The sequence below is a fragment of the Anguilla anguilla genome, chromosome 6 (genome assembly GCF_013347855.1).
Source record: "Anguilla anguilla isolate fAngAng1 chromosome 6, fAngAng1.pri, whole genome shotgun sequence".
NCBI classification, from domain to species: domain Eukaryota; kingdom Metazoa; phylum Chordata; class Actinopteri; order Anguilliformes; family Anguillidae; genus Anguilla; species Anguilla anguilla.
The window spans coordinates 34,079,042-34,105,518 of record NC_049206.1 but is presented as its reverse complement, the minus strand read 5'-3'; the positions used below and the strand labels follow the sequence as shown (position 1 = coordinate 34,105,518).

Sequence of the window (26,477 nt, the reverse complement as noted above, 5' to 3'; positions counted from 1 at the left end):
CTGGAAGTAAAACTTGCAATTCAAAATTTCAGAGGAAGATTGGAAAGTAGCTTGTGCTGAAGCTCATGCTAATTCTATAAATACACGCCTTAAACTAATACAGTATAAATGCAGAGATTAAAGCAAAAAACAACAACTTCTGACTTAAATTTTTTTTCAGGCCAAGCAGGGCCGGTCGACCGGGGGCAAGGGGGGGGGAGTTGGTCTGTTGGATGGAACCTTTGATTGGGTGGGCAAGATGCATGTTTACCCATAGCCACCGCCGGCTGTGAGGCCAAGTCATATTCCCCCTTTACAATTTGTAAAACAAGTTACAAAGGCGGCCCCCACATTAGGGCCACAGTGCCCGGCATTTTTTTTTTTTTTTTTTTTTTTTTTTTTTTTTAGGGAAGGTGGGTGATGCGGCGCCTTTTAGAGCTACTTTTTTTCTGCCGTGCGGTCACTTCCAGTGGCGGACTCAGGCTGTTTAAAGCGCAGGGGTGAAAAAATAAAAAGGGCACCTACTGCACGACATGGGGCCCCACCAGCGCGCAAAAAGCTATGATGCATCGTGTTTTCTCACTTGGAAGGGCATCTAAGAGGGCACTTCATGAGTTTTTTTCATCAGAAAGGCACCTGTAGGGAACCTCAAGTTTATCCCATTGTAAGGGCACCTATATGGCACCACATTACATTTTCTCCACTGGAGGGGCATCCATTAGGAAACTTCCCCACATTCTCACGCATGTCGGGATACCCTTTACAGCACTCCATCCCATTTTCTCTACTGGAAAGGGCACCCTTTCGGACACTGTCATGTAGGGACATGCCGAGGGCACTTCATAACGGCACCCTTTTCCATTGTAAGGGCACCCATAGGGCACTGCATCACGTTTTCTCCACTAGAAGGGCACTCATTAAGACACGTTATCTAATTTTCTTGCTCTAGAGGGCACATCATCAAAATTTATTGCATGAAGGGGCACTCAATAATTTTTTCCCATGTGAAGGGCAGCCAATAGGGCACTCCCTCTCGTTTTCGCCACTCTAGAGGGCACTTTGGCAACGCTTTTTCAACCATGGGGGCACCAGGGAGAGTGGTCGCCGCCAGGCTCACGGTGTCCCGGACACCAATAGCCTATTTAACACTAGAACTGCGGCGAAGTTAATCAGCGGATTATCGCGAGAGTGCGTCAAAGTAACACTTATTTTTAAATTTTAAAAAAAGTATATATATCATGTATGTGTATTTAATTTTGAAAATCGGTACGGGGTTAATTAAGGCAGGTCTTGAGAATCATAGGGATACTTGAACTTTGTGTTTTCGTTAGTATAATAATGTGTTTTCAATTTATTTTGCATGACAGTGCCGCGAATAGGACGTCCTCACAGGCCAAGTGCTCACGATTCTTAGCTGCTGGAATAAACTTTCCTTGTGGATTATTCTCGGTCGGAAGATGTGGGTGGTTGCAAAAGTATTGCATTCTTCTCGTTCGTCGGAGTGAGATTGCCTTTTTGAACGGCGGCTTCTCGCTCCTTCTTCCTCACAAACTTTGACTTTGATTGCGATCTTGATTAACTTTATTCGTATTTGAACTATTTCTATTGCTTGCTGGACATTAAGACTCTCGTAATTTGGGGGTTTTGGGGTATTTCATCACGTTTATAAATGTGTATTTTGGTGTTAATCTAACGTCGACTCGGCTTGTGTGTAGACTAAAGTTGAATGTGCGTCCGCCGAGACGTGATTAATTGATTATCCTGCTTCAGTACACCGTGGGGCTATATTATCGTCTCCGATTGTTTCATTATCATAGCCTAAATACTATTGTTATATTGTCAAGAAAGAAAGTGTATGATTTTCAGTTTGTGGCTTTAATTAGTAGCCTCTGTCCAGTCTTCCGTCAGCGTCAGTAGGCTAGCCCGTTACTACCAAGTTGTACCTAATAAAGTGACCAGTGAGTGTATATAATTACCGACATCCAAGTAGATTGTATGCCTATACAAATCAGCTACCTATCACCTGGTAGCGCGATTCCTAAGTCCCGTAACACCCCCCTCCCCTCGCTTTTTTCCCCCTTCGGATCTACACTGATTTCATACATCGCCTCTCTGGAATCCAACTGACGGAAATCCGTCGTAGCGACGGAGAACTTCAATCCCTGTAAATGGTTAATGCGGACACATCACCGGTGGAATTAAATTGATATAACAAAAACATACCAGATATATGCACAAAATGTACGAAAACTAAAGGAACATTGTTTCATTGTATTTGGCAATGCAGAAAAATTAAAACGTTCTGGGAAGAGGTAAGAGTTAGAACCGAGATGATTATTTCAGAACAAATCTTACTGGACCCTAAGCTTTTTCTGTCGGGTTTATATCCAGAGAAACATAATTATAGTAAAAATGAACAAGCATGTATAGATCTCAGATTACTTAATGCCAAAAAATGTATTGCACTGTTATGGAAAAAGATTCACAGACCAAGCGCTACTCAATGGATAAGACAGATGTTATCAAGCCTTCCATTAGAAAGGATAACTTACATCTTAAAGGCTAAACAGCATATATTTGAGAATATATGGAGGCCATTCATGAATTATGTTAAGGACTTAGATTTAACAGATGATCAAGTGATTCAAGTGAATTTTTGTGGACAACGCAGTTTCCGAGCTTGTAGAATTAATTTTTTTTTTCTAAATACTTGTTATATTTTGCATCTATTGCAATTAATATACTCGATTCTGTTTAGATTACCATTTGTTAAAACAGGAGCATTCTTGTCATTTTTTTGTTGTTGTTTTTTGTTTTGTTATGTGCCAATGCAGCAATTTTATGTTGTGTCATAGATTATATGAATGTAAAAGGCTGTATTTCAGGGTGTTAAAAATTAAAATAAAAATATTGTGGAAGAAAACGGCACACTGCAAGCCTCATTAGAAGCTTGCGTGAGAAGGTCAGTGCACTCCCATTAATTGCTGTCTCATTCTCCTGAACCAGTCTGGGCCCTGTCGATCATTTTCAAAAGTGATATTTTTGTTGTTGCTCTTGTACTGTGACAAATATAAGAAGGCGATTTGTCACATTGGTCAATGACATTTGCGGCGACAGTATAGTATAATGGGTAAGGAGTTGGTCTTGTAACCTAAAGGTTGCAGGTTCAATTCCCAGGTTGGACACTGCTGTTGAACCCTCGAGCAAGGTACTTAACCTGCATTGCTTCAGAATATATACAGCTGTATAAATGGAAAAGTTGTGAAAGTTGTGTAAAGTCCTTCTAGATAAGAGCGTCTCCTATTCTAGTTGGCAGCCAACGCATGTGAAAGTCTGTCCCTCGTTTTCTGGCAATGTGGAACCTCAAGTCATTGCCTCATTAATAGTGTGCACAGTCAAAACAACAAGACAGGAATAATGGTTAGTAAATGTGAGATGCCTCATGATGTTAAGACTTAAAAGTCTGTAGTGTACGTCAGACCTATCTTTCTTTCACAGGTCATAGGACAAATGATGTCTGAAAGAGAAAGTGGTTACACCTGCCCCACCCTCATGAATTATTTTTTGACAGGTGAAATGAGGGAGGTGTCAAAAGCTCAAAGTGCACACATCTGGCCACAGAACCTAAACCGGTAGTGAAAAAAAAATAATTATGGGAGAATTAAGTGTCATCCACAAAGTTAACTCATCAACAGGCTGCAACAAAATCAGAATCTCTCACATAAAAAAGGGCCCCAGCCTTGTCCAGTCTCACCATTGTTTCCCAGGGCCTTAATCATGACTTCAGTCTGGGCAAACTCGTAGCTGAAGCTGACCTCGCTGGAGACCTCGCTTGTCGTGTCTCCATCTACGTCCAGCTGTTCGTTGCTGTTGCTGCTCTTCATGACCCCGACCCCACTCTCGTCCTCCTCGGCCCCACCCTGCGAACGCCGCTTAGGCAGATTGATCCTGTTGGAGGAGAAGGGAAAAATATATGATGGGATTTGCATGCTTTATGCTGCAATTTTTCATGGGAAAGAGACCTTTGCACCACATTGATGTGAGAAAACAGTTCATATGCTTATACATATCTACACTTGACACTTTTGACTTTTATGCTGACCTGAAGAAGTGGTTATTGCCCCAGAAGATGCGGTCGCCATGGTGAAGCTGGACTGGGCTGGTGACAGGAGAGCCATTTACACACGTGCTGCAGAGACAGACAGGAGTATTAAAAACAGGGATTTTTCAGAAGCTTGAATATGGAGAACAGAAATGGTAACAATCTGTATGTGCACATCATCTCTGAACAAGTGCAAGTGTGCATGTTATAGTGTGTACGCATACGTGTGACCTTACCGGCAATTGCGATGAGGGGTGAGGACTACAACGCCCTCTGCCGAGATGTCAATGACACAGTGCTCGGGCTGGATGCCCATTCCACATAACTGAATATCCTGGGAGTCGGCTGCGCCCACAAACGTGTGCTCCTGTAGAACAGCCCATAATGACATCAGTACTCATGGCATCCCACTGCTGACACCACTTACCACAAACACACTCACCAGAGGAATTTCAGCTCAGTTCAGATACAAAACTAAAGTGATATAGAGAAACATAGGGAATTCCTTAAAGTTCGAGCACCAATTATTGAGCAGGCTTGCGTGGGTGGGGTGGGCGGGCGATGTGTATTGACCACCTCGAACGCTAACATACTATTTCTTTCATATTGTAGTAGATGTAGTAAATGATACCTACTACGAATAACAAATGAACCATATACACTGTACCTTTAAGTAGTAAACCAGCAGCTCGTTGAGGGCGGGGTCGGCATTGAGATTGACCAGGAAGCACTTGTCCTCTCCTACCCGAATTCCAGATGACTGCAAAGAGATCCCCAAACTCTCCAGCTGTTTCTGTCTCTCCTGTGTGAGTGAAGTGTCACAAGAGATCAGCACTCACCCCCTCTATCCTGTACAGCCTTTTAACCCCAGAGGCTGTCCGTTCAAAAAAAAAAAAAAAAACTGGTTCTTTGATTCCCGTCCTCCCCCTTTTATTATAATCCTGTCCAACTGATGAACTCTCAAATCAGAATGGTAAAGACTAGCAGGTGTGACCTCATAAATGTACACAGCCACCTGCTGCTTCTTTTATTTCCCAGCCAGACGGCACTGTCACAACCACAATTAATTTAACTGCCGATTAGTGAAATCAACCCATAATGCACAAACAACCTCCAATAATAATTAATTCAGTACAGTTTGCTAGGGGTGAGATGATAAACAAAATTCATGATACGGTGTTCACGATACGATACTCCCACGATATGATACTCCTTTTAAAAAAAATAGAAAAAACACTTAATTGAACTAGTCTTCTTATTTATTGAACAACATAATGTAAAATCTCACTGTAATACGTCAAATTAACTGAGTAATGGCAGTGCAAATTCTAACGTCTCAAAATAAAGTGCAAGTTTAGGTTAACAATAATAAATAATAACCGTACAATAACAATAAGATGTGTTTGGATTCATATGCCAACCACCTTTAAACCTTTGAAAATAAATAAAATAAATTAACAAATAAATAAATAACAAGGCACACAGAACCAACCTAGTTTAGTTTAATTTAGGCTACAGTGATTACTTCTCTATAACACAAGACAATTCTTTGCACTGACTCGATGTACTTCTCCTGTAAACTCTACTTTTTAAAAATCAATATTAAAGGCTAAATATGATCCAAATTAAACATAAGCCATACTTAATAGGCTATACTCAAGGGTTAAATTGGGGGTGGATGCGGGTGGACGGCGTCCACCCACCTTTGGTAAATAAATAAATAATTTTGACCCGCAGTTTTACAAAAAACTATGACAATCCAGTCCATTTTTCGTATGCTACAGTCCATGTGTTCCCTCTAGCCAGTTACTCGCTCAACCAATCAAAAATCCAAAGAAAAAAAACTCAGGAGGAACAGTTGTTTATATAGACAGGCTAAGAAAGAAAAATATTGTTGATTGTTTGGAAGCGGTAGGTAATTTCATTAACATGTAACTTCGTCTATGCAACATTTTAAAGAGCGATGAATAAACAGTCTCCACGAACGCCGGCTATTATTAACGGCAACTTTGAGCAAAATCAGCAGGTTGCTGTTCAGCAGCTAAACTAGAATTGAATATTTCCCACATAGCCTACATAACGTTTTTATAGCGGCGACTGGTGAGCTGAAAATTAGTGGGGTGCAAAACTTTCCTTTAAACTAATCATTGATCTCAACCTGTTTTCATTAGTAATTTTCCTTTATTATCAAGCATGCCAACGATCGGACTAATCAAATGGCAAGTAGACTAACCCACAGCGTCTGTGGAGAAAGAAGTGCATGTATCCGCAAATAATGTTGATTAAAAATGTGCACAATTTCGTACTGCAAATGAAAATAAATTGTATTGACATTACATTACATTACAGGCATTTAGCAGACGCTCTTATCCAGAGCGACTTACACAACTTTTACATAGCATTTTACATTGTATCCATTTATACAGCTGGATATATACTGAAGCAATGCAGGTTAAGTACCTTGCTCAACAGCAGTGACCTACCGAGGAATCGAACCTGTGACTTTTCGGTTACAAGCCCAGTTCCTTACCCACTGTGCTACACTGCCTACACTGCCTTGACACTTAAGGAAAATAAGGGGAAGGTTCCGCCACTGCTTAGTGGTTAAAACTGATTTTTCTAAATCGCATTTATCATTTAATCTCCCTAACACAATGCGAAGAAGCTGTGTGTCCCTTTCCAATTGATTAGTCAGACCGTTTGCATGCTTGATAATCACTGAAAATTAATCAAAACAGTTTGAGACCAATGATTAGTTTAAAGGAATGTTTTGCGCGCCACCAATTTTCAGCTCACTGGTCGCCGCTTTTAATTTGCTTAAATTTGGCAGTTTAAGAAAGATGGATAAAGGAAAAAGAAAGGGAGGACAAAAGAGGAAGATGACCGATAATTTTCGTGGGTAAAAAAAAATTATGAGCATTAATGACATTCAATAAACTTGAAATATTTTATGTAAAAGCTTGCATCAATAGTATACATTCTTTTTAAAACATTGTTTTCCTTAATTACAATTATGTGCACAATGCATTAAAGATACAACTATTTTGAGCTGAGACATTCATTGGTTCATACCTTTTTTCACCCACCTCCCAAATCCCAATTTAACCCCCGACTATACTTCATGTATTTATTTAAGCGTGTTGACAATGACAATGTTGTTGACTCTTGGCTCGGTGTGACGTCTTTTAAACGCCGGGCTGTCGTTCTGTGCTCTCTGCTCTATGCTTCCAACACGCAGCTCATAAGCAGGATGACAAAAAAAAAATACAAGTTTTGCCCTGGTGAAGGCTGTAGGGTTAGTCCGCCATTTAAAAGCTATTTGGCAAACTAACTTTATTTGTTATTTTAGTTTGTTGTCTTCGTGTGACCACAGATGAAGACGTTTGTGCTCGGGTTCACCGTCCGCTCTGTGGCATACAGTCTATTATATTGTGTACGGTGTTGACGGGCATTGTGATTAAAATCCTCCCGTAAAGTCACAGGCAAAGCTTAGATAGTTAAGGGGCAGCTCGTTTTTGGCTTATTCTCCTTACATAGTGTTAGCGGACGGCTACTTCCTCGTCAGGCGAAAGGGCGGCCGGACCCGGCCAATGAGGAGCAGAGTTCGACGAGTTCGACAATGGGTTGCCAGGTTACTGCCATGTAAATAATGCGATAACACAGTACAGACAAAGTTTGGGCATCCGCCACTGTGGCGTGTGAGTCTTACAAATTTACCAGCCACTCTGCAAAATCACCCGCATTTGGTGGGTGGCGGGTGTTAATTTTACACCCTGGCTACAACTGTGATCATCAGCAACTTGTTCTTGGAGGCAATTCTAGAACAAGGTCATGTTTTTCTTTAAGAATATTAGCATAAGTATGAGTAATGAGTAAATGAGTAACGATGAAATGTAAAATAAATAGAAAAATTAATCTATTTTTTTTAAATCACGTGATAATTTGAAGCGATAGTGCCACGAATCGTTTCGCCGTTGTTTTGTATCGCGAAATTCGATACAACAATATTTTGTCTCACCCCTACAGTTTGCACGTGTCACTGTGACAGTGCATGAATTACCTGAGCGATCTCCTCTGTCTTCCTCAGTTTCTCCTCCCAGGTGACAGTCATTTCCTGGATCAGTTTCTCAGACTCCTCCAGCCTGTCCTTCAGCTCTGGAGCTTTCATGGACTGGGAAAGAAACAATACCATATTTACACCTCCATTACGCTACCAGGAGTAGAATCCCACATAAGACGATTACAACTTAGTGAAAATGCACCCTCAATAACTTTTCATACAAGCCAGCACTATCAGTGCAAGCCCAGGAACTAATACCCAACATTCAATTAACAAATTTACATTGATCCTGATGACACACTGACATTGATCCTTCATACAGTAATAGAGGTTCTTAAGTTGGATGGAGTAAGACTGGCAGCTATAACAGGATAGTAAGCATACACACACACACACACACACACAATATAGCATATTTCTAATTACGGTTTCTTCCCTGTGAATATGGTGATGTACCTCGGCCTCAGACAGCTGGTCTCGGAGCTTCTCCACCTCTTCTCTGAGCTCGCGGATGATTCTGGCATTGGGGTCTTCATTCACCACTGCATGGTTTACAATACTCTTGGCACGGTCAGCATACCGTAAGGTGGACAGGGTCTCGTCATAGTTGTCTGCCGCTGGGCTAATTGTTGCCACCATGGCTGTCCGACTGTTCCCTCCCAGACTGTCCTGCAGGGGTAGATTGGAGGATGGCAGAGGGTTAGTTCTAAGCGAGAGAGAGACAGTTATCACCCCCAAGAGATAAAGAAGGGGAAGGAAGGAGGGAGGAAGAGTGAGAGAGAGAATGTCTCCCAAAAGAGGTAAACAGGGTCACCATCTTGAACAAAACACAGAGAAAGACAAGACAATTAACTTGGTGGCTAATGATTATTTATTTATTTACTTACCGATGATGAATGTAAGGTAGGGGTATTATATTCTGCATGTATTATGTATTGTTCATAATGAAGGGCTTCCTCTGCAGTGATGATGAATAAAGGCCTCACCTTGAGCAGCCAGGTGAGCACAGAGTCTCTGTAGGGCACAAATTTGCTTTTGTTCTTCCCAGCACCTTGGTCCGCCAGGGCAGAAATCACCAGCCCCAGTGTGGTGAGAGACCTGAGTGGGGACAGCATGCACAGTCATAAGCAGTCAAATTCTGTCATACTACAATACACACAAGTACCGTCACACTGAGATACACATGCATCCTGTCACAGAGAAACATGAACACATACTTACAGTTAAATGTGCACATATTGTCACACTGAAATACACACGCATACCATCACTGAAACCCACACACAGCAGTCACAATGAAACACAAATATATAGTACACACATACAGAGTCATACAGAGACACATAATACTGAAACTAGGCATGGGACATTTCATGATTTTCTCAAATGATGACAAACTGATATGTGCTTTTTTACCCCCTGATTTGTGATTACATAAGTACTCTGTTTTTGGGTGCTTAACTCCTTCAGTATCGCCTATTTTTTAAAATACAAGCCTGAAAATGACATAATCCTAACCCCAAAATAACTGGTTACTATCCTTGAACCCTATTGACTAAATCCAGGTTTCTCCTGAAAGTTGACCCTTGGGAGTTAGAATTACTCTAAAAGTTTCTGAAAGTAACAGAAGCTCAAACACAGTTTTTTTCCCCACCTCAAAGATTTTTTTTCCAATGGATACAGATGCTTGTGGGTGTGCCTGGTGGGTTTATAAACACAATGGAGCCACAGCCAAAACACTGGACAAATCCTGGTTCAAATTTGATGACAATTTCACCAAGAATTAGCATTCTGCATTGTTTCTCCATGTCTAGGTAGGTTTCTAAAACAGGCTATTTGGAGACTTCAAAAGGACACTTTGCAACCAAATGATATTATGGATGTTTACTGATGGCTTTACTTGGACGGGGAATACTAATTACCCCCAACGTGAGTGGGTCATCTGCAGGCAGAAGTTGGCTAATGCAAATATGGTGCCAAGCAAACTGAAAAGGCACTTAGAAACTAAGCATGCCCACCACAAAAATAAAAACTTGGCCTTCTTCAAATGGTCATGAGACCAAAATCAGCTACAGCAAGAGGGCTTGCTAAACTGTCTGAAGGTATCTGACACAGCACAGGAGGCTAGTTATTTAATAGCGGAGCTTACTGCAAAGCAGAAAAAACCTCACACCATAGCGGAGACACTCATCCTTTCTGCACACTGCAAATTTGTAAGTGTGATTCTTGGTGATGAGGCCACAGGAAAGATATCAAAAGTCCCAGCATCTGACAATACAAATAAAATAAGAATCAATGATATTGAGGAAATTCTGACGAAGAAGTTGAAAGCGAGTTGCAAGTTCTTTTTGCAAATAGACAAATCCATAGACATCTGCGTATGGGGCTATTATTGTAGCAGAATTATTTGCAAATGCGTGATCAGATTTGCAAATGCGTAATCAGATTTGCAGATTTGTACACAGATCTGTAAATGCGTACATAAATCTGTAAATGCATACACAGATCTGAAAATGCATACATAAATCTGTAAATGCGTACATAGATCTGCTAATGCGTACAGAGATCTGTAAATGTCTATATCATCAGTTACAACTCAGGCGGGCCTCTCAATCTTTTCACACATGATTTTTGCCACATTTCTGCCGTGGCAGAGATCTGCAAATGCGTATCGCGATTTGCAAATGTGTGTGGAGATTTCTAGGTTAACTACGACTTCCATGGTGCACTTCGACATGAAAAATCCAATCACCGAGTTTAAAATTCTGTAACATGAGCCAGTAACGGTGGGCAAGAGTTTACGGTGTTGTGAAAACTGAAAACAGAGTGGTCAACTGCACGCGAGGTTGAATAATTAATTTCTTCTACTTAAGGGTAACGGATAATTTGACAATCAAGTCTAAAAATAAGGGTATGTAACAAAGCTGAACCTATAGTTTCACCTGGGTTATGATGACTGTGATATGTGTTTCTACCAGATTGTTTCCCTTTGAAAGACATTATCTTTGTTAGTCAGTTTTCGGACGTTGTTTGATATAATCTCTTAATCCTTGGTTTTGGGTTTTCGTTTTAACTTTACATTTTTATACTATTATCAATTTGTTACCTTGCGTTTATTAAAAGAACGAACAACAAACGTTACTTACCCATGGGTTGTTTGAAGATCCAAACGGCTGACCTGTCTCATTGACAGCAGCCATCATAACCCAGGTGAAACTATAGGTTCAGCTTTATGTTACATACCCTTATTTTTAGACTTGATTGCCAAATTGTGAGTATCCGTTACCCTTAAGTAGAAGAAATTAATTATTCAACCTCGCATGCACGTTGCGGCAACTGGTGAGCTGAAAATTGGTGGGGCGCAGAACTTTACTTTAAACTAATCATTGATCTCAAACTGTTTTAATTCATTTTCAGTGATTAACAAGCATGCAAACGATCTGGCTAATCAATTGGAAAGTGACACACAGCCTCGTCGCATTGTGTTAGGGAGATTAAATGATAAAAGCGATTTAGAAAAATCCATTTTAATCAGTAAGCAGTGGCGGAAACTTTCCCTGATTTTCCTTGAGTATCAATACAATTAATCCACAAAATAGGCTACTCAATACTATCATATATAGCCAGCTCTCCCCAAATAGGCAGTTTTAGCGAGTAGCCTAGGCCTTATAGCCTACATTTATTTTCATTTGCAGTACGAAATTGTCCACATTTTAAATCAACATTATTTGTGGATACATGCACTTCTTTCTCCGCACTCGTATTCATGGAAAATATCTTCAATGCGAAGATTGTAAACAATCTTGAAGTGCAGGTTTTGTTTTTGCTGGTTATTCTGAAAGCTAACACGGGAGATAACAGACTGGTGTATCTTGTTTGTTAAGTGTAGACTACTTGGTGATTAAAACAGATTTTTAACCCTCTGGGGTCGAGAGCTCCGCCGGCGGAGCTTGACAAGATGAAATTAACTTTCGTTTCTATTTGGATGATTAACTTCACGTGCTGTTATCATACAGACGCAACAAAAACATTGACAGAAACCTTAGAATCGCGACTTTTGTTTTAAATGTTCTAAATTTGATTAATTAGATCATGTATGCTTCGTTAAACTTTACTCATTACTATGTGAATTTCGCTCAGCAGGAAGTCCGCCCAAATCGCATTCACATGTTAACAACATTATAATTACTCTCCATAGAAGGAGACTAAAGGAGGGGCGATGCGAGATCCATGTGAGAAATGCCAAGTCTGCGAAAGCGGGATAGAATGTCAAAGTGTCGCCTAATTCACTTCTTTTGAGGTGAACATTTCGTTTAATTTTGGAAAATGGTCTGTCCAGAAGCCGACACTGATGAGAGAGTGTCATTTCGAACAGCGAACTGATCCAGCTGAGGATCAACTTCATGCGTAAGTATATTTCTTATGATCATATTGGTAAATGTGTACTGTATTGCAACGTATCTGTGTCTTTGAGGAATATCCAGCAAAATGCGCGTTTGTAAATTCCCACACTACGAACGATTCGTACTATTGCATCTCAAAATTATAGGCTAGGCTCTCTGTGTCTGGTTGTGTTAGAAGTATCAGGTAGACTGTATGTTTTTCGATCATATTGGTAATAAATAGCCCGTGGCGTGGCTAAGATTCTAAAACTGATGTCTTCGCACAATCGATATTAGCATACTGTAAGTAAATTCGGGAAATAGCAATATAATAACCATTTAGCTAAACAGACCTAGCCTACTTCAGATTGAGGCATTGTTATTGATGAGTTGCGTGTAGTTGAGCTGGAATAGCAATTTTTATTTAGTTTAGCTAATGTTGTTTCGTTGATAGCTTGCATTATTTGTAAATGTGTGCTGTATTACATTCTCTGTGTGTTTGTAGGAATATTCACTAATATGCGCGCTTGTAAATTCCCACACTACGAACGATTCTAACCATTGCTTCTCAAAATTATAGGCTACCTCTCTGCGTCTGGTTGTGTTTGTTTGGTTCTTTGTTTGTATATGATGTAACCATGTCACATTTCCTTTTTTTTCATTAGTTTTTCATTTTGTTTTCATTAGTTAGTGGTTTGCCCATTTTTTGTAAAGCACATTTAATTTTCACCTGTTGAAGGAAATGTGCTTTATAAATAAAGTTTGATTTGATGTCACATTTCCTAACAATTTTGTTTTTATCATATTTACAGAGATGCTGATCAGCTAAGAGGCCACGCAAGCGTTGCAAGAGTACACCAGTCTCATCTCATCTTCCATGCATATAGTTTGCTTCAATAAATGTTCTGAAAATCAAAAGAGGCCAGGTGTGAATAGCCTACTTAGCTGGCAGGTCGTCCTACCCAATGCATATTCATTACAGAAAGGCCATTTGCCCTCCCATTCTCACCTGGTGTTGAAAAATAGTAGTCACAACACTAACTTTTAGCAATGTATTTTATATTTCTCATTGGATTTGCTAAAATATTTTGTCATCTTTTGATACCCAAGACCTTGATGAACACATTTCAGTGACCAAAAGTCTTAGTCACAATTGTTCAGTGTGCTTTATTACAACATTCCTGTGCATGTTCAAAACTACTGTTTACAGTTTGTGTGTTTTAGAGCAGTTTACAATCCACACATGATTATGACCTACTTACTGCTGCCATATTATTGTAGCTGAGTCTGTGCTGAAAACAAAGATATGAAACACTTTGGAATCACTGTATATAAAGTTGATGAAATTTACACAAATGTCAGAGCATCGCACAATCACCAGTGTGCCTCATTTTACCCTTAGACCCCAGAGGGTTAACAGATAAACTGAATTTATGATTTAATCCCCCTAACACGGTATGAAGATGCTGTGTATTAGGCTACTTGCCATTTGATTAGTCCGATCGTTGGCACGCTTGATAATAAAGGAAAATTAATGAAAACAGGTTGAGATCAATGATGACTTTAAAGGAAAGTTTTGCGCCCCACCAATTTTCAGCTCACCAGTCGCCGCTCTACTTGCCCGAAGTTACCAGCTCATGTTACAGAATTTTAAACTAGGCGATTGGATGTTTTATGTCGAAGTGCACCATGGGAGTTGTATGTAATGCCTGGTACTGAATATGGGTTAAAAGCTGTTCAGCAGCATAATAAAGAACTAATTACTACAATAACGGAAAAAAGATAAGAAACTCCTGAAGCAAGGTTTTGTCCAACCATTGCCATAATATGAGCTTGATTGACAGCAAGCTATTGAGCAATCGCATGAGTGATAACGCCCCATCAAACTGTTGCGGGGGAGAATGAGAGGAGAAGCGCGCAGACAGCTTTGGGGATGACAGAGGACACGCTGACAATCGCTACACCAACAGAAGCTGCTAAAGCTAAATAAAACTATAAAGTCAGAAAGTAGTGAACAGATTTACTTCGGCATAACCCGTAGCTGCCTTACGGGCGTTAATTCGGTTTTAAAACTTCGGTGAGTTACAACCTCGTTGTTGCAAAAAATATTCGCCACTAACTTTACCTTGTTATATGCTTAAAGCCCAGATTTGCTAGTAGCTTTTTAATGACTCAGTAAAGAGTCACTTTGCACTAAACAGTGAATGACCGTTTGTATATTTTGTTCTTTTTGTGGTTAAATTAAAATATCCATTTATGTTGCACTAAATGTAATCCGCTTAAATCTGACGGCACGCGTGACGTTTTGCCATTTCCGGGTCCAAACGCTCCTTCAGATCCCAAACCTGTTAACGTTTTCACGATTACTTCCTTCTTTACTGAGGCACCAATAAAATCAATGCGCTACAAAATCCAGCAGTTAAAACAGCAACATTATTTTTTCGATTTTGAATTGTTGTTACGTCCCCTCCCCTTTTCAATGTCCAATTTCACAATAGATGGCACTGTTGAATCACGGTTCTAGTTACTTAATTTAGGGGTGCCAACCATCCCACGAAATACGGAATCGTCCCTTATTTGGACAGTAGAATAGGCGTTCCGTATTTAACTCATGGCTAAAGGGCACATTTTCATCCATATCTTTGTGAACGATTCCGTTTGTAGTAACCGCTATTTTTAATACAATTCAGTAGTTAGCTAGCCGGCATAACAAGCATGCTGTGAGCCATTCTGACCTAAAACCCAGAATTTTTATATTGGCTAGGTGAAAAGTGAAGGCGAACCTATCATAAAACTAACTGGCATTCAAACCCGGTTTCAGAGTGTCTTGGAAAAATGCAATGTCTACACTGCTGTCTACACTGCTGTCTACACAATGTCTACACTGATAGCAGGTGTTTTAATTAGGCTACTGTATTATACCACCATCACCACACAAGTGCTACATGTAGTTAACCTAGAAATCTCCATACACATTTGCAAATCGCCACATGCATTTGCAGATCTCTGCCACGGCAGAAATGTAGCAAAAATCACGTGTGAAAAGATTGAGAGGCCTGTCTGAGTTGTAACTGATGATATAGACATTTACAGATCTCTGTACGTATTTGCAAATCTGATTACGCATTTGTAAATAATTCTGCTACAATAATAGCCCCATATCTGCAGAGCTGCTCAGCTACTGACAAATGTAAGATACATTGATGGGGAATGTAATCCAGGAGAGTTTCTTTTTTCGTAAAGAACTAGAAAGCCATACTACTGTAGGAGATTTTTAGGGTGGCAGATAACTACTTGAGGGAGAAAAATGTATCTTGGGATATGTGTTCCAGTGTGTGCAGATGATGCTGTCACAATGGTGGGAAAAGTGAGAGGATTTCTCTCTAAAGTGAAAGCATATCATCCCAATATCAAAGCCAACCACTGCATTCTCCACCATGGACTGTTAGTTGCAAAAACCTTGCCTTACGAGTTGACAGAAGGGTTAGAACAGGCAGTGAAAATGGTCAATTATATTAAATTAAATTGCAGACTTCTTTCTCACCATTCTCCATTCTCTGCACTAAAATGGGAGGTGACCACCAAAGTGTTCTCTGCTGAATGTGAAGGAAATTTAACGGAATATAAACAAGTATTAAAAAAAAAAAAAAAAAACTTACATACTGTACCTTTAAGTAGCTAGAAAAGTTGATCACATTTTGACCATTAAGTTGCCTACTGCAGCTTTAAAGGCGTATTTCATTTTAGGCAAAAACCATGCTTAAACATTGATTGTATGCTTTAGATTGTGTTTTCCTCACAGTAAAACTTTTGAGTTAAGACTCAACCTGTCTCTGGTTAGCTACACACACACACACACACACACACAAACACTGAATTCTAAGTATTTTTGTAGCTTTGGCCCTACACCAGCACTCTTGAAATGAAACAATGAATATGATTTCTGCCTTCAGTCTTGTCTTCAGCAAGTGAAACGCAGGTTCAATCGGATTCATGTAGAGCAATGGACGTAGCCAGTCAAGAACATTCTACTTTTTGGTCCTGAAAAACTCTTTGGTTGCTTTAACAGTGCGTTTGAGAGTCACTGTCCTGCTGCAATGAGAAGCACCGGCCAAAATGTTTTGAGGCATTTCATTGGCTCTGAGCAGATAAGATGTCTCTGTACACTTCAGAGTTTATTCTGTTGCTGCTGTGAGCAGTCACATTATCAATAAAGACAAGTGAGCTAGTTCCAGCAACAGTCATATATGCCCAAGCCATAACACTACCTCATCCATCTTTCACAAGAGCGGGGGAGAGGGTGAGCAGTATCTTTCCCCACACTTTGCTCTTTCCATCATTTTCGTACAGGATAATACTCATTTGTCCATAAGACTTTGTTTGAGGACAGTTTTTTATGTACTTAAATGTGTGCACTACACATGCACACAGACACCATAAGAGATAAATAAATAAACAAACAAATAACCTTTATGTAAACTGGTAGCACCTTGTAGTTTGATAAAACATTTGATTTTCTAATTGCATTTGTTTATAAACAATTAAAGGTATACTATGAAGGATTCTGTGGCCCTAGTAGACTCTGTGTTTGTAAACCCTACTCACACCTCCTTAGTCCTCAACCCCACACACATCTCCATTGAGGACACCCTCAAGCGAGAAAAGCAAAATGTCAAACGAAAAGGTGAGGTGGTCGGAGATGTTGAAAATACTATTTTTAGCAACATGAATGATTCCATATAGATGGTAACAGTAATTATGCAGTGTTATAACGATCTTTACACCGAGTGCACCCTTAAGCACGTGGGAACATCATATGGTAGTACCTGTATGTACCAGTGCAGCTATTTTGTGTTTTCCCTCATTTGGTATTTGGCTATACTAGGCTGTTTCATGAAGCAGGTTAACCGAGTCAGCTGTATAACTGTATAGCTGTATAGCTGTATGGCCAGCAGCCATACCACCACACACACTGCTCCTGCTGACTGGCTGAAGCTAAGCAGGTGTGGGCTTGGTTAGTACATTACATTACATTATATTCATTTGGCAGACGCTTTTATCCAAAGCGACGTACAAAAAAAGTGCATTTCATGATCGTAGACAACTGCTGAACACGGGTTCAGTAAGGTACAATTACTTATTTTGTACAGCTATTTCTAGCCGAGAACAATGAACACTATTCTGGTCTAACATCTGCAAAGCCAACTAGGCAGAAGAATAAGCTACAGTATTAGGACCAATACAAATTACCAAGAAGTGCAGGGATGGGGCAACATGTAACAAGTGACAGGAAAAAGGTTTATTTTTTTTTTTATTATTATTTTTTTTATACAGCGTGGTGGTGGTTAGTCTAGGTATAGTCTGAAGAGATGAGTCTTCAGGCCACGGCGGAAGATGGATAGTGAGGGGGAGTTCGTTCCACCACTGGGGAGCTAGGGTGGAGAAGCTCAGTGATCCCTTTGGGCGGGTGGGAGGGGTTACAAGACGCCCTGCTGCCGCAGAGCGGAGTGGTCGAGCAGGCACATAGAATTGAGTCATGTCCTGCAAGTAGATGGGGGCTGTCCTGTTGGCGGCAGTGTAGGCAAGTGTCAGGGCTTTGAACCGGATCCTGGCAGCGACCGGTAGCCAGTGAAGTGATCGCAGCAGAGGAGTGACGTGGGAGAATTTGGGGAGGTTGTAGATGAGTCGGGCAGCGGCATTCTGAATCATCTGTAGTGGCTGTATGGCACAAGCTGGCAGGCTTGCAAGGAGAGAGTTGCAGTAATCAAGGCGAGAGGTCACCGTAGCCTGGACGAGCAGCTGGGTGGAGTGCGTCGTCAGGTATGGTCGAATCCTCCTGATGTTATACAGGAGGAATCTGCAGGACCGTGATGTTGCCTTGATGTGCTCCTTGAGGTCCAGTTGGTCATCCAGGACCACCCCCAAGCTCTTGGCAGAGTGAGAGGCAGTCACTGTGGTGCCATCAACCGTGATTGAGAGCTCACGAAGCAAGGAGGTCTTGCACGGGAAGAAGAGCAGCTCAGTTTTGTTGAGGTTGAGCTTCAGATGGTGGCTGGCCATCCAGGTGGAGATGTCAGCCAGGCAGGAAGAGATCTTCTAATTAGGAGTTAATTGGGCGTTAATGGGAACCTGTGGCTGTATTTAAGGGCCTACCTTTAGAGCCACTGTGTTTTTGCTCTTGATACCAAGGGAAAATCCAAGAAACTCAGCAAAGACCTCACAAAAATTGTGGACCTCCACAAGTCCGGTTCCGCCTTAGGAGCTATTTCCAAACAAACTGAAAGTACCACGAGCATCTGTACAAACAATTGTATGCAAATATAAAAATCTTGGGACCACAAGGACACTGCATCGTTTAGGAAGGAGGCACAAATTAATCCCAGGGCTGAACGAACTTTGGTCCGAAAGGTTCAACTGAACCCTAAGAAAGGACCTGGCCGTTTGAACGAGTGTTCTCTGGTCAGATGAAACAAACATTGTACTGTTTGGCCACAATCATCAGCGCTATGTTTGGAGGAAAAAGGGTGAGGTTATTAATCTGAAGAACACCATCCCAACTGTGAAGCATGGGGGTGGCAGCATCATGTTGTGGCGGTGTTTTGCTGGAAAAGGGACTGGTGTACTTCAGAAAATAGATGGCATCATGAGGAAAGAGGATTATATTGAAATACTGAAGAAACACCTCGAGACATCAGCTAGAAATTTAAAACATGGTCGCAACTGGGTCTTCCAGCAGGACAATGATTCTAAGCATACATCCAAAGTTGTAACAAAATGGCTTTACGATAACAAAGTGAAAGTATGGGAGTGGCCATCACAAAGCCCTGACCTGAATCCCATAGAAAATGAGTGGACTGAACTTACAAAGCGTGTCCGAGCAAGGAGGTAACTGCCTAAGTTACACCAGTTCTGTCAGAAGGAATGGGCAAAAATTCAGGCAAAGTATTATGAGAAGCTTGTGGAAGGCTACCCCAAGCATTTGATTAAAGTTAACCCCGTGCACAAGCCAAATCTTGCCAATCCTTGCCCATTTAGGGGGTACCCTATTTAAAACTTTATAACTCCAGATGTGAACACAACAGGGACTTGAAAAATGGATTAAATTAAGTAAGACATTTGTACAATTTACAGTACTAACGCAGATTAGTTTATATTCATAATTTTGGAAGAAATAAAGTGCCAAAAATGCAACTGAAAAAATAAATTTGCACTTTTTAAATTTGCAATGAAATACTGAGAGATTGTATATATACAGGAGGTTAAACTATACATGTGCTAGATCAACTTCTTGACCACAAGTTCATAAAATGTAAGGGTGGATATGTAGAACTACTATAGATGTATGAAGCAAAAACTAGGCAGTGTACCCAGCATCTCCAAATCTATCCAAAATGTCTAAATTATGCATTACTGTAAATCACAACATATTCATGTATTTCACTACAAATCAACTGTTTTGACTCAAGAAAATCACTGTTGCGTCATTTTCAAGTGGGAATTACAAGCTTTTAGTCAGTACAGTGGTCTAAAATATCTAGGGATCCAGAAACATATCCAAAATCTCTCCAAAACTGAATAAAATACTTTTTGTCCATTATAAAGCATATAAATGAGCCTCTTATGAAGGTTCAAGATGAAACATTGCTATCAGATAAAAAAAATAATGCAAAAATAGTCACACAATGCGGTACAGTACCTGAATGTGTAATAATTAACCCTTGTATGTATTTCTATACTCTGTACTCTCCTATGTTTTCTTGTATGGGGATGGGACGACACAAAAACAATTTTCAACCGTCCACCACATTTTGGCAATGTTCCAACTCTCACGTCACCACTGTTGCACGCTTCACAAAAACTATTACATTACTAACTAACGCTTACATTACAGTGTGAAATATCCACATTATATAATACCACAAACCTATTTACAGACACTCAATTTCAAAAATAACGTATATAACCGAAATATTTTGAGCAGTAATACTTACATAGCAATGATGAAATCTTATCCAAGTTCAGTAGATGGTGACAGAGACAGGAAATCAATGATACTGTTGTATTCGCTTCTGTTTTGCTCCAGGAAACGATGTCAGCTCGGTCTATCAGCAAACATATGGCTTAGCTATGCCCAGAAGTCCTCAATAATAATTGTATTTTCCAAGAAATTACGAAAAATCGCTGACCACGCTTCGTTAGATGCAGCGTCTTTTACTGCTACCACAGAGTGAAACCGTAAGTGCATGCGATGATAAGAACATTTTTGGTTACGCTGACCGATAAAACGCTATTCCAAAAGCAAAATTAGACATGTTAGAAAGTTTATACTCTCACCTACTGAATAAATTAATTGTCAATCAAGCCAGACTGTACTAAAAAGGGAGACAACGCCGTAAACAACGTGTGGTATTACGCACAGCTATTTTGGAAGGTACCCAGGCATCACAAATGCGCGTATATTTCCCAAACGGATTGTCCAAGACAATATATGACCACTCAGTCTCAGAAGGGACATCTCTGCACGTAAAACCAATGGTAAAGTTGTATATTTATTTAATATTAGTCCCAGATATTGACTGTAGAATGACATGGTATCATTTTTAAAACCTTTTTCTTGTTTATTTAGTTATTCAGTGGTTTATTTCATTTTCACTGCTGTATTGGCATATCTTAGGGCTACTGTTGGGTTTATCTTGTTGCTATGACAGAATACAATATTTTAGTGGTGAAAGAATATTTTATGAATGCCAAGATAGACAATATTGTCCATTATGTAATGGGTGGGGGGGTGTAGTTGTAGATGAGACTGCAGGGAGGGGGTTTGTGTTAAATGAACGACCAGAGCGACAATGGTGGCGCTGCGAAACTCCGTATTTATTGAATGCAGGCTCACTACGTCTAAATTACAAAACAGAAGATATACAACAAAAAATTAAAAAATTGATTATGAAATGCCAGAAAAGTGAGAGAGAGAGAAATGGATAAGCCAGACCTTGCCAAAGTATCACCCACTTCCAGTATAAGCGCTACACGATGAAAGGAAACCAGCTAGAAGCACACAACCAAGGAACCACCACCAAAATAAAAAAAGGGAAATTTCTTCTTCAGGCTCCGAAACCAAATTAACACAAACTTTTTCCTGTAGCCATCTTAAATACCTTACCCAGCATGGCTTGTTTGCCCTGATTGGGTGATGCCGAGTTAAGGTTTAGGAGAGAAGGGAAGGGGGTCAGACTAATTTATGGCAAGGACTGGCCTACCTAAAGATTGCATTCAAACTAAAAGCAATGAGATGTGTTAGGCATGCAGGGTCTCCAACCCCCGATATGGTGTCCTGTGTCATATGGTTTGTCTCTTCTGAGGAGTTGAGACCCATAGATTGTCAGCCTAGATTAGGGTATCAGTGGAATTTAAAATTGCCCCAATCACATTTGCCTTGTGATGGGGAGGCCAGGCCACATTCTTATTCACTGTTTCCCTCTCTAAGGCTAAAATCTAAACACTACGTATCCTACATACATAAAAGCTGAAATAAATCTGTCTCTTAGCTATAATTTTGAAATGACCTCTTATGGAAAGAAAGTAGGTACCCTAATTGACTTAACACAGGAAATGTCTGGTAACATGAAATGTGTGGAATTGTGAAAAACTGAGTTTGAATGTCTGTAGCCTAGGTGTATATAAACTCTTGGCCTCAAATGTATGCACTTCCAAAATACACACACGGATTGTCACACTGAAATACACATGCATATTGCCATTCTGAAATACACATATATACTGCCACGCTGAAATATACAGTCACACAAGTATTGTCACAGGACATATGAGTGTGCATCAGAGGTCTACGGATTCAAAGGTATACACACTGGAGCATGGAGTACATACAGTCGTTATGTGATTGTACTGCGTGTTTAAGTGGTATGCATAAGCGGGTGTAAGAGGTATATGAGGGCAGTGTGTATATAACCCATATGTAAGTACATTGTGTATAACCAGCATATAAGGAAGAGTCCAAGGAGGAGACATGTCCATGCTCACTGACTTGTTTATGTTGCTGCCCTCTTTCAGTCTCTCGCCTGCTGCGCCAGTCTTGGCTGCCCGCTCGCTCCCTGCCAGGTCCACCAGGCTCAGCTTGCTCACCTTCTCCCCACTTGTCTGCAGTAAGGAAGAGTTGGCATGACTGTACACTACAGTCTGCACAGCCAATACAGCCGCACACAGGAAAAACAGTCCAAAGCTTATCCATGCTTATCTTTAGTGGAACTTCATTGCTTCCTACTGTCAAATGAAAAGTCAGTATGTATACAATTATTTGTATAATGTATACAAATAAATTAGGGAAAACAGAAATTTTCCAGCACTGAACAGGAACAATGGCCATTGTGCGTATTGTCAGCCAAAGAATCCCCTATTTTTGTGTAGCCTTTGTATCAGAGCAGGAGAATGGAAGGGGTGCTTTAGATAGACAGTCGCTAGGCTGGCTTCACTGGGCCCTCTTATTTTCCTACAAATCTTTTATATTCCTACAACTGCACATACAGCTACATGTCAGTACAAAAGCAGGTATGAGAAAGGAGATGGAAAGAAGTGAAGACAAAAAGAATGGAAAACAGAGAGAGGGAAGGGGAAGAGGAAGATGGTGCAAGTAATATAAAAGAACACGATGTGAGGCACTGCAGTCTTAACACAGTCACAGTCTCTGTCGGCCTGTCCACATTGACTGCGGTAGGTCGCAGCCAATAAACCATATCAACTGCTGACTCCCTGATGTACATTAACTAAACATTGCATGTTCTTGGCCTGTCATGCCTTAGATGGGTGAACAGGGGAGTCTGTTTGGTCTAAAAGGATTGAGTCAAAATTGTATTTAATCTTATGTGTGAATGAGAGGGAAGTAATCACGCCCATGCTCTCAAATCCCAGGTTTTTTCAGAAGTTTGGCCAAGGACAGATTTGTGAGCCTCCATCGAAATGGCTCGATTAAGCTCAGAAAATCAGGCAAAAAATAGCTTAGTGTGAGTCGGATGATTCAAGCCCTGATAGAGTGGGGGCATCATGAGCCTGCTAATGCATTATTCACATGGGGACTCTGTGCCCAGTTAGGCCATGAGGGTTAGGAGACAGCAGGAGGGGGTGGGGCGGGACAGGAACGCGGTGATAAAATGATGGCTGACAGTCCGTTTGGCTGACCTGTCGGAAGGTATTATTTAATGATAGATCTGTGATGTGTGACACTCTAAGCATAATATGACACGCTGGACGAAAATATAGCCATGCAATGAGAAAAACTTGAACTAGCTCCTAAGAAGTTTTATCGCTTTTGAATTGAACATTTGCTTTCAAGAACCCCGCCAGTTAAGACATATAGGCCTTAATATGGTGTAAATGCCTTCAACTATATATATATATATTTTTAAGAAATCTTAAATCCTTCAACTTGTAGGTCGCCATTGTTATTACCGTCGCAATGCACTCTGGGCAGCGATGTCAAATGGTTGCATGGGTCTCAGTCCATTGCTCTTGTCCATTGAGCAGCACTGAAAATGTCTTCTGTTCAATCTTTTCAATTCAAGCCAGATCGGGACATGACTCAGGAGGAAAGCACCGGGGACAACCCTCATCAAATAAATCAAAACGATGAAGATCGGAGGAGACAAGAATAGGGCATAAGACAAGAGATAGTGTCTGTGCAGCAACTGCTCACCTATGCCAACAGAGATGGAAAAGTAGCCTGTTGTAATGAGCTGCGCTTTCTATATTATATCTATTTCTAGATATTTACTGAATCCACCCTCTCCACAGTTATCCCCTGTATCACATCACACACAAATTTGGTGGCTTTGTATTGATATTTTTCACTATTAATAATCGCAACTGCTGGACAAAACAACAAAGTTAACCTCCAGTGCAACCATTTTACATCATCTACCCAAAGTGTATCTAAAACAATGGCGACCTTCATAGGTCAAAATTTCTATTAAAAGCTGAGTTTTTTTTAAATAACTTAAACCTTGTGTGGTTTTCACAACATATTTCCATAGTGGAGGGCATTTACAACATATTAAACCATACAAGTCTTAACAGGCGGGGTTCCCTTTAAAGGGAAGGGGGTGTGAAGCCACTGACTGGCAGGTGCAAGTCAGGCTTTAAACTATCAGACTTATAACTTAACAACTTCAATAAGGGACTGACATAAATTCATAATTGCAAGTTTAAAATCTAAAAATGACAAATCACATTGAACAGGTTACCAATCCACAGTCTTGTTAGGCCACATGTATTGCCTTTCGCAGATGAAATTTGTATGATTAAAATACAACCTGAAGTTGTGATTGGTTCTATCCATGGTATTATCAGATTCCCACAGATAATCCAGTATGACAGGGTCTGAGCATGCACATTCCAGCATGTAGCTGGTGAGCTTTACTTACCCCCGACAGGAGATCCTTCAGTTTGTGCGTCAGGATGATGATGAAGACAGCGTGGGAGCGGCTGCTCTCCTCATTCATGTTGGTGGCAGCCACTGTGCGTGATTTGTTTCCCTCTGACATCAGAGACTCAATGTCCTGCCAGCAATAGAGAGGGTGAGGGGGTTTTCTGGTTTACTTTTACTCATCACAGCACTGGTCAATTAAAACAGCTGATTGCAATTAGTCTAAACCAGTTGTCTCTCAGAGCCAGTATTACAGAGCAAAACAAGAGCAACAGAAAAAACCTCAGAAAAACCAGGAAGTTTCCTTACATAATGTTCTCAGTCCCATGTGTTTCCTATAGACTAAGTTGCTCCAAGTCAAGAGATTTCCATTGGAATTGAAAAGAAAAAGCAATGCATCAGCTTGATAGATGGTCTTTATGCGAGGGCGCAGCTGCTGGCATAGTCTTGTGCAATGTCTTAAACCTGACATAGCGCATTTTAAATAGTCTCGCTGTAAAAGTAATAACTAGAAGAGTGCACTCAGTAGAGTGCAGATCTCCTCCAAGCGTGTTTGTCTGTTTGGAAGCAGTTTTTGATCACTTGCAGCCCCTACCCCGCCGGTTAGGAGGAGTGAGGAGTTAGCACTCAATGTATTTCAATGGACAATGATGGAAATTAATTAAAATAAAATACTTGTCGTTGACTGATTTGCAAAATATTTGAGAATTCAGGTCCTTGGCCTGATGTCAGCCCAGTAGTATGCGAGATTAGCTGCTGACAGAGACATAAACACACAGACGCACAAACACATGTGACCAAACGCATGATTCCCTCCAGACTCTGCCTGGTGGAGATAATCAATATAACTGCAAGTAGTAATTAATAAGGGCCAAGCAACATGTGTCAATTAGGAATTTTTATGCATGGTTTAGATCATACTTATGAGACAGGAAACAGTTTGTTGAATCAAAAGAATAAGAGTCTAGCTACTCGATGAATTACGGTAATCCACAAGGATCAGTGCTAGGACCAGTACTTTTCTCACTATATATGCAACCACTTAGCAATATTATCCGGGCACATGGCGTAGAGTTCCACTGCAATGCGGACGATACACAGATATACACTCACCGGCCACTTTACTAGGTACGCCTGTTCAACTGCACGTTAACGCAAATATCTAATCACGTGGCAGCAACTCAATGCATTTAGGCATGCAGACATGGTCAAGACGATCTGCTGAAGTTCAAACCAAGCATCAGAAAGGGGAAGAAAGGTGATTTAAGTGACTTTGAACGTGGCATGGTTGTTGGAGCCTGACGGGCTGGTTTGAGTTTATGATTTTTTTCAGCAGCGGGGGAAAGGGTTTTGTTGTACCTGGGTGGTGCACACGTTCCGCCGGCGTTAGAGTGAATATCAATAGGTCATTTAAAAATATGAAATAAAATGACACTTGACTGCAAAACAAACATTAGAACATATTTATTGACATCTATTTATTCATACATAATGCCTCTTTGACCCACTACTTACAGA

The 26,477-nt window shown here is 40.5% G+C and overlaps 1 protein-coding gene across 4 annotated transcripts in view; it reads right to left on the bottom strand.

Moving 5' to 3' along the window:
* The window catches only part of kif13bb (kinesin family member 13Bb), a 212,980-nt gene that overhangs the window by 113,255 nt on the left and 73,248 nt on the right, over positions 1 to 26,477 (bottom strand). For all 4 annotated transcript variants that reach the window (XM_035422856.1, XM_035422854.1, XM_035422853.1 and 1 more), the window contains exons 9-17: positions 24,958 to 25,092; positions 22,569 to 22,681; positions 9,128 to 9,239; positions 8,598 to 8,810; positions 8,142 to 8,252; positions 4,749 to 4,883; positions 4,318 to 4,448; positions 4,082 to 4,168; positions 3,734 to 3,927 (exon numbers count right to left, since the gene is read on the bottom strand). In XM_035422856.1, the coding sequence (XP_035278747.1) occupies positions 3,734 to 3,927; positions 4,082 to 4,168; positions 4,318 to 4,448; positions 4,749 to 4,883; positions 8,142 to 8,252; positions 8,598 to 8,810; positions 9,128 to 9,239; positions 22,569 to 22,681; positions 24,958 to 25,092 (1,231 nt within the window). The remainder of the gene's footprint in view (positions 1 to 3,733; positions 3,928 to 4,081; positions 4,169 to 4,317; positions 4,449 to 4,748; positions 4,884 to 8,141; positions 8,253 to 8,597; positions 8,811 to 9,127; positions 9,240 to 22,568; positions 22,682 to 24,957; positions 25,093 to 26,477) is intronic.